Source organism: Triticum aestivum, chromosome 7D, assembly GCF_018294505.1.
Source record: "Triticum aestivum cultivar Chinese Spring chromosome 7D, IWGSC CS RefSeq v2.1, whole genome shotgun sequence".
NCBI classification, from domain to species: domain Eukaryota; kingdom Viridiplantae; phylum Streptophyta; class Magnoliopsida; order Poales; family Poaceae; genus Triticum; species Triticum aestivum.
The window spans coordinates 33,398,815-33,407,587 of NC_057814.1; the positions used below are offsets into that span (position 1 = coordinate 33,398,815).

An 8,773-nucleotide genomic window follows, 5' to 3' on the forward strand; every position below is an offset into this window, starting at 1 on the left:
TCTAGCGATATCGTCGCTAATCATCCGGAGATTTTGCCCAATACCAATCTTGGAGATTACCTGCCCGACGATGTACATTATGATTTCTTGGAGGTGGACGAACACAAATACCATTACGGGAAGCTTCTCGTCAAAGATGAAAGATCTCTAACAACGATGATGCGAAGATTCCATGATTGGTACATGAAAACCTACAGAGAGTCTCGGGGGAAGGATACTTTGACGCTGAGAGTTAAAGAGGAGCACGACCACGCTGGAATTGAACTGTTGACTCTTCCATTTGAGGAGTTCTTCCAGTTTTTCAATCAAAAGGCCCTCGATAAATTAACGGTCACTTGCTACTGTCTGTAAGTACTACTTCTGTCATTAAGTCACTATATATAGCTCAGCTCTTTCATTGCATGTATATATGATTATCCTCACTATATTATGCAGATTGAAGATCGTCGAATGCAGAAAAGCATAAATCTATGACATTGGGTTCATTAACACAAATCTCATAGACGAATTTACGGTTAAGTTTAATGCCAAAGAAACCGAGGCCAACTTGCTACGATCGTTGGTAGTAAATCAAAACAAAGATAAAATATTCTTTCTTTACAACTTCAAGTGAGTGTTACTGTCTTGTGCATATTCGGTTTCCCTTATTACTCGAGGTTATAGTAATGTAATTGATGAGTTATGCATGCGTGCACAAATTCCACTATATTCTCCTAGAGATCAAACTTGAGCAGGGACTTGTAACCGTCTTAGACTCGAGACGAAAAGATCCCGAGAAATATGCGGACATGACTAAAAGGCTCAAGAAGTAAGTTCAATCAATCATTATCGCACCATATCGGCAACTTTGTTCATTTCTTGATATCAAGTAATTGTTTTCTTTGTCTCGTAGGGTTTGGAAACTATTGACCGCACAATCTCCGAGACTGCTGGGGGAGCTGCGATTTACATACCCGAAAGTAGTACTACTAGCTAGCTAGTTCCGCGCATCTTGATCCCGTTGATTCTAGCTACTTTCATCAATGCCATTTATAATGCTCCATTATCAGTTTGATTGACCTCTATTTCTCGTAAAGTGCTTGTGGCAGGAACCCGGGAATGATTACTGTGGATACTACGTGTGCGAGTTCATCTACAACGCGACTTGCAAAAATAAGTGGTGCTACTCTAAAAGACAATATGATGTGCGTAAGCAATAATATTCACAATTTCATTTTATTACACCATCATTTCTGTTGAGTTTCATTAATATATATGTATTAACCCCCTTCTTCAAATTAGACGTGGCAGATGCGGGATGAACTCCTACCACAAGATCGCATGAACGCAATTCAAGAGGAATTGGCGGCATTCTTTCTTGATCACGCCATCAATAAAGCCGGAGAATACCATGTGTAAGTTGTGTTCAAATGTTAGAGGATTGTAAGATATATATATATATATATATATATATATATATATATATATATATATATATATATATATATATATATATATACATATATAGCCAATAGCGTCGGATAGATATACGAAAACTTGTTGTTCGACCGATCTCTCGGAGAAGGAAAGGTCGATATCACTTCTCTCTGTATGCATATGTTCATGACGATCTTCTGTACTTAATGGTTTCCTTTATTTGCTTACTAGCTAGCGTGTCGAGTCCTCTCTATACGTATAGTACATAGCGACGACCAAGCAGATAAGAGAGGACACTTATCTCTATTAGGTAGCTAACACAATATATGAAACATCTAAATTAACCCTACAAACCCCCCCCCCCCCCCCCCCCCCCCCCTTCAGAAAAAACAAAAAACCTAGCCCCTGAACTACTGACGTGTGGTAACTTATTGGTCCCGGTTGGTGCTACCAACCAGGACAAAAAGCCCCCCCTGCCAGGGCAAGCCGCTGCGGCCACGTGGAGCCCCATCTATCCCGGTTGGTGTAAGAACCGGGACTAAAGGTATAGGGCTTTAGTACGATCCTTTAGTCCCGGTTCCCTAACCGGGACAAATGTGCCTTACGAATCGGGACAAATGGCCCTTTTTCTACTAGTGGGTGTAGGAGTCTTGTACTTCACTTGCTCGTTCAAGGTCATGTCAATATTGTTGAGTTAGCGGAACAAGCTCCCAATGAGTAGTGGCTAGTCATGGGCTCTCTATGTGAACTATTCTGATGTAAAAGACGGCAAAACACGGCATCGCCAAGGATGCAGAGGGTGACTGCTAGTAGGGTTGTGGCAAGGGCTGATTACACATATGTGTGCTGATGGAGCAAGCGAGGAGAGTTGGGGAGGCATGATCAGGGCTAGCTGCTGCTTGCTGAGAGTAAGGCCATGTTTGTTTCAGCTTTGATCTGATTTGAATCACCCGTGAATTCGCTTCATTACCAAAGCTGATTCTGCTGCCTTGTTTGTTTCAGCTTTGATCGGATTCGAATCACCTTTGAATTCCTTCACTGGCAAAGCTGATTACAATTTGAGGCACTTCACACAATTGTACTGAAAATGGCCTAAATCTTGATCCAGCTTCACTGGAAAGCTGATTACACTTTGAGGTGCTACCGAAAATTGCACTGAAAAAAGCTGATTACACTTTGAGGTGCTTCAGACGATTCCACTGAAAATTGCCCAGATCTAGTTTCACTGCCACAGCTGATTCGAAATAGTTGCTTGTTTCAGCTTCCAGATTCAGCTCAGTGGCAAAGCTGAATCTGGTCCTGTATCTCAAACTAAATAGCTTTTTGGTTTAGATTCCAGATTCAGCATCATTGGCGAAGCTGAATCTGGTTCCCAAAGCTCATACAAACATGGCCTAAGTTTACCATGTCCATCTTATATATCAGATCTACAGAGACACTATATTTGTTTCATTATGGTCAATGTCACTGTCTTCCTCGGCAAGGACAACAACCATGAGTGTTTATGTACTGTCAGGTTATGTACTGTTTTGTGTCATAGAAACTGGACAAATCATGTATTCGAAGGGTGTCGAATGCTCGAAAGAATATTGCCAGTGCGCTCATCAGGCATAAACAGCAAATTTCATAAATGCTGGGATGACCTAGGCATATGATTGAGAAGAATAACGCCACTCTTATTCCATACTTACTAGACAAGGAAGTTCAGGATTCACTTTTGTTTGAGGGAGTTCCAGAAATTTTCACTAAATGAAATTGAGCACCCAAAATCGCGGTATGTATGTGTGCCACTGACTTGTGGACTTGTGGCCCAAGTGCTCCATGCTTAGGCTCCTGTAGAATAGTACCTTTTCTTTAATGTGCACGTCTATGATATTTCTAGGCTAATTTTGTTATGGAAATGGGCAACATTGTTGTATCTTTTGAACTAGCTTCTTAGCTTCAAGGTACCAGCAAACAGAAGAGAAGACGTCACACGAGGCAGTGACCGGACCTATAGTAGTGCGTGCCAGTTCAAATCATGATCTTCACCAACCTGGATTTGGTTCTCTTTCAAAAATGACTTGATGCAGAGGTGAGAACATGTAGTCCTGAAAATACCGCAACTAAATACGGAAAGAATGTCACGTCTTCTATCTCTTTGTTGCGCGTAGTCTCTAACCATATTTATTGCATTTCCATGGGGATTAACACATACGTATCCATACACATGAGTAAAACACTCGTCTTCTAATCAAGCCATCAGGGCATCAATCATTTCTTCACGTAATCATCATATAGAGAACCACGGGGAATTTCTTTGCTAAAGAACCTTGCCACCACCCTCTCTTCCAACACCATCATCGCTTCTTTTGACCGAATAGCCGTTGGAGTCTTGTACTGGCCCGCCGATGCGCCTCTAGACACGAAGAAGTCCATCAGAGCGTCGAACGCGCCCTGCTCAAGCACCCTTATCTCAAGCGCGGTGATGTTCGCGCGCTGCCTGATTTTGCAGTACATTTGGTCGAAGCATTCTTCAACTGTCGAGCAACAATTCTCCATGACAGTTTGATCGGGGATGTCGCCAACCACGTGGTTACTCCTTGCGTTGGTTAGCTCCCAGAACAGGACGTAGTGGCCTGGCAACTTGGATATGTCTGCAATGGCGGTGCTTCCACTGAGCATGTACCCAAGAGGGCCAAGATGGAGCTCAATAGCCTTTGAAATTGCCCTGAGTAATTCCTCCTCGCTTATCTTCTCATGGTCTATGCTTAAGATGACATCATGTCGTCCCGAGAAGAGGAACAACGGCGTTGCGTTGTAGAAGCCAGTCACGGTGAGAAGGTCACCAACTCGGTACCTGTAAAGACCTGGTATGGTTTGCACATGATATATATGAAATCAAATCATAGCTACTGAACTAATAAATAATTCTTACGCTGGTTGGTTAAACACAATAATTCCTATTACTTTTCATCAATTATTATTACTATTATTGGAATCCTTTATCTGTATATAGTCAGACAATGACCAGTTGCAAGCTCGGGATTACAGGGCAAGAACATTTGACTTAAAGTTTCATATTTTCTTTATTTCTTGGAACTAGAAACTTATGTAAAGTCAGCTTTTACAAAGACAATGCCCGGCAAAAAAGACTATTCTAAAAATAAAACACCGAGTGAAGTAGCGCAATATATAAAAATCAAGATACTTCAAGACTTATATAAGGAGGGGGCAAAGTGTATATGAGGAGGTCTTAGCTAGCTAACCTGCAAAGGTGGTGACAACCAGCTCATAGGACCGACCAATTTCGACATCCACAAGATCCACAAGCTTCATCTCACCCGGATCGCCATCTCCATCAACAGTAGGAGTTTCTTCATCACGAGGCTGGATCTCAGCAAATTCGAAGTAGGCGATGTTGGGAAGCAATGCATACGACGCACGGCCGGGTGGGTCGAGAGGCCTTAGATTGACTCCGGCGGCGCACTCAGTAGACGCATAACAGGGTGAGACGATCGGCAACCGGCCACCGCAGTAGCTCCGGAGAATCGGAATGTACTGCGCCATCGAGCCGGTGACAATGGTGAGGGCACACCGTGCCCGCGGCCATAGTCTGGCGACAATCCCGTCCCAGGGCTTGGCGGCACACTCCGACGCGACCTCGTCCGCCAGTGCCGGGTCTGGCCCTCGTAGGTATCGCTGGATGACGGCGTCGCGCAAGGGCGCGTGCGTTATCCGGCCACTGAGGCTGCCGGTGCGGATGTCGGAGCACATCTCTTCCCAGTTGTGCTGCAGGAACTTGATGGCTCGCACGAGGCTGTTGGCGAAGGAGGTGCCCACGTGGTCCACGGAGTCGCGGTGGAGCAGGCCGCAGAGCAGCTGGCAGTACATGCTCTGCTCGGCGTCCGGGCAAAGGATGGCCTCCATGGGGCTGGTGCACCGGTCGAACCCGCCCACCTCCTGGTCCCGGAACTGGCTGCTGCAGTAGTAGGCGGTGGTGGCGGCCTGGACGTGAAGGCCGGACGGCGTGTGTTCGACGGGGAAGGTGAGGGTGAGGCGCATCCCCATGCCGCGCTTGCTCTCCTGGTCAGCATGCAGATGCCTAGATCGAACAACGCCTCCTTGATTAGTATCTTGTTGAGATCACCAAACTTACCGGACCAAGCAAGCGATGCAATATGTAATACTATGTGCTTACACGTGCGTACATGTTCCTCACGAGTGCCTGGACGCCATAGAAGAAGAGCTTCCGGTCAAGCTCCTCCGCGGTGGACGGGAAGATCTTCTGCTTCCCACCAGACGTGCCCGAGCTGCACGCCATGACACGCAAGGAAGGGACATAAAAGTGAGTGGCAATTTAATTTGCAGTTTGTCTAATTCACATTTAGATGTTTTTTAAGGATGTCACATCTAAACTCCTACAAGTATATAATGTAGCAACAAGAAATAAAAAAACTAGGATAAAAAAAATAGACCACAAACAGAGTGGACATCAGCTTAGATGTGACATAACTATGTCACATCTAGATGTGTCCTAGATAGACCCTTTAATTTGGGTCAGTCGATCATTCTCTGCCCTTGATTTCTGATCTAACAACCAGAGTGCGTCTTCTTCCTCCGACCGTTTCTTCCTCAAAAACAGATCTCAGCCGCCTCCATCTTCTTCCTCCTGCCGCCTGTTGCCACCGGCCTGCTACAGCCGCCCGTGGCCGGTGACACTCTCGCGCCAGCCTCGCCGCCCCGCCCTCCACCCAACCGCCGCCCACCCTCGTGTTGCCGCCGCCTACGGCCATCCCTCTAACCCCAGGAATGAGCAGATTTTTTTCCGGCGAACATGCACACACCGCACCCCTAAGGTAGATCGCCGGCGAGACTGCCACCCTACCACTCAAAGATAGATCGTCGCCGGCTGCTCCTTCCTTCCTTCCCTCCGGCGAGCATGGTTCTTCTTCCAAAAATCGACTAACCCAAATTGTAAATTCAGGCGAGTTACATATAGGCTATAGCTATTATGGGCATAGAAACATGTTGAGACTTGAGATGGCCGCGCCGCACGGACACAGCTTAATTTACCTTCTGATGAGGTGGGTGATGGGCTCGGAGCAGAGGAGATTGGTGGATGACTCGCGGCCGGAGGTGGCGATGCGATCCACGTACGGCTTGATGTCGTTGTAGCCGGAGACAGGCACAAGCTTCTTGAAGGCCTCCCGGAGGTCGCCGTCCGGTGGCAAGCCGCCATCCGGGAGGAGGAGGAAGGGGCGGAGGTACTCGGTGCGGGCGTTCCGCTTGAGGATCTCTGTGAGGAGCTCTCGCTGGAGTGCCGCGGCGTCGGTGGTGAGGCGCTCGACAAAGGCACGGCCGGCGACCATGTCTGTCAGGTCGAATTCCGGCAGCCACGGCGACGGCGCCATTGCTTGCATACAGGAGCTCGGTCAGCTGGCTGGGTCAACACGATGGTTCAAGTTCTACGGTGGAGTGGATGGAGCGAAGATAGTGTTTTGGATAAGCCTGATGCATATTATATGCATAGACAGTGTTTTGGATAAGCAGATAGCTATTTAATCAGTATAAATTAACTTATCGCAGATTCGATCTTGTTTCTTTTTCTACTTCCTTCGTCCGGAATTACTTATCATAAAAATGAATAAAAATAAATATATAAAATTAAAATATATCTAGATACATTCATTTTGCCGACAAGTATTTCTAGACTAATGGAGTACTATTTTTTTAAGCTAGATAACCATTCACTAGTTTTTGGATCAGATCGGATCTTCTCGAATCAAATCATGCGCCAACCTTCCCCACTCATTTGAGTTGACTTTTATTTTATGATTTTAAATAGCTCCAAAAAGTATAGCAGAGGCCGAGCTCCACAGAGCTCTTTATTTTTTTCAACGAAACTAATATTTTCACATCCATATCTATATTCATATCTATTTATACCTATATTTATATCTATATCTATACCTACTAATAAAGTAAGGTGTTTTCGCCGATTTTTTCATCCGTTCACCACCGATCTTTTTTCTACCCGAGGTGGTACTAAATTCGTATGCATTTGTCTGCTTGAAAGAGAATTTTTGTCTACGCGCTGTGGCCCAGTGAAGGCAGCCCATTTATTTTTCCACCCACGCAGCTGGGAAAATTATGTTTTTCGCACTGGGCCTCAAATAGTCAGAGTTTCGCACACGACAACCAATAATGGGCTGGTCCATTTTTCGTTTTTTCTGTGTTTTATTTCTATTTTTCTTCTCCTTTCCCTATCACTTTTTTCCCTTTCGAGTTTATTTTTATTTTAGAACTTATTTAGTAAATTAAAAATTCTCAAAAAACTTTCAGAACTAAAAAATATTCCAAAAGTTGTTGCTATTTCAAAAAATTTAGGAACTTGCAAAAAGTTACCCTTTTTTAATTTTTTTTTATTGTTTCTCAAAATTGTTCGAAATTTCGAAAAATAAAATGGCATTTCAAAAACATCCTCAAACTTGAAAAATATTCATGGTTTAGTGAAAATTTTAAAATTTTCAATAATGTTCGTGTATAAAAGATACAGATTCTCCAAAAATCTCATGAATTTTCAACAAGTTCCTGTTTTAGAAAAATGTTCACAAATTTAAATAATGTTCATGTTTTTATAAAAAACTTGGTCTTTTCAGAAAATGTTTTTGAATTTTAAAAGATGTTTCCTTCCATATTTTGTTCGTGTTTTTTTTCGAAAATGTACATAATTTTAAAAAAATTGTTCAGGATTTATAAAATTCTTCATATTTTCTAGAATATTCAGAAACTTCGTACCATAGAATCATCTCGATGGAAAGGATTCAAAGGAAGAGTAGATTGAATAACTCATTTTCCGCAAAAAAAAAAAGAGATTGAATAACTCATGGGCCTTCTTTGGTGTACGATGACGTAACAAAACTCTTAAATGCCATCGATCAATGAATGGAAAAATAGCGGATTGATTCCTTCACACGCGGCGAAACTGAGAAGCTAAATGTTCCTTTGTCGTGTGCACACAGGGTTTTGCTTGCACATATAATTCTTACTGACTTCAAATGCATAATATTTCATCTCCCGTTGCAACGCACGGGCATAGGTGCTAGTATTGAAAAAGTCTGAAAAAAGTATATATAGATGTATATTTGTAGTATGCATGTATAAAATTTCATGAAGACGAATGTTAACATTTAATGTATACATAAAAAGATAAATACACTTATTAAAATGGGCTTTATCTTTGTTGTTTTTGGGCCAGATATTTTTATTTTTTGTGTAGCGTGCAAATAATCGAACTACCTGATGAAACTTTTTTGAAACTTGACGAACAGTCACATGTATTTGTATATAAAAAATTGATATTTTTGAAACTTTG

At 43.2% G+C, this 8,773-nt stretch overlaps 1 protein-coding gene across 1 annotated transcript; it reads right to left on the minus strand.

The window, feature by feature from the left end:
* Positions 1 to 3,566: 3,566 nt before the first annotated feature.
* Positions 3,567 to 6,904, minus strand: LOC123169687 (probable indole-3-acetic acid-amido synthetase GH3.7). Its single transcript, XM_044587563.1, has 4 exons — positions 6,472 to 6,904; positions 5,607 to 5,708; positions 4,665 to 5,500; positions 3,567 to 4,265 (listed from the first exon to the last, which is right to left on the minus strand). The coding sequence occupies exons 1-4, from the start codon at positions 6,816 to 6,818 to the stop codon at positions 3,670 to 3,672; spliced, it is 1,881 nt and encodes a 626-aa protein (XP_044443498.1). The 5' UTR covers positions 6,819 to 6,904; the 3' UTR covers positions 3,567 to 3,669.
* Positions 6,905 to 8,773: the final 1,869 nt, after the last annotated feature.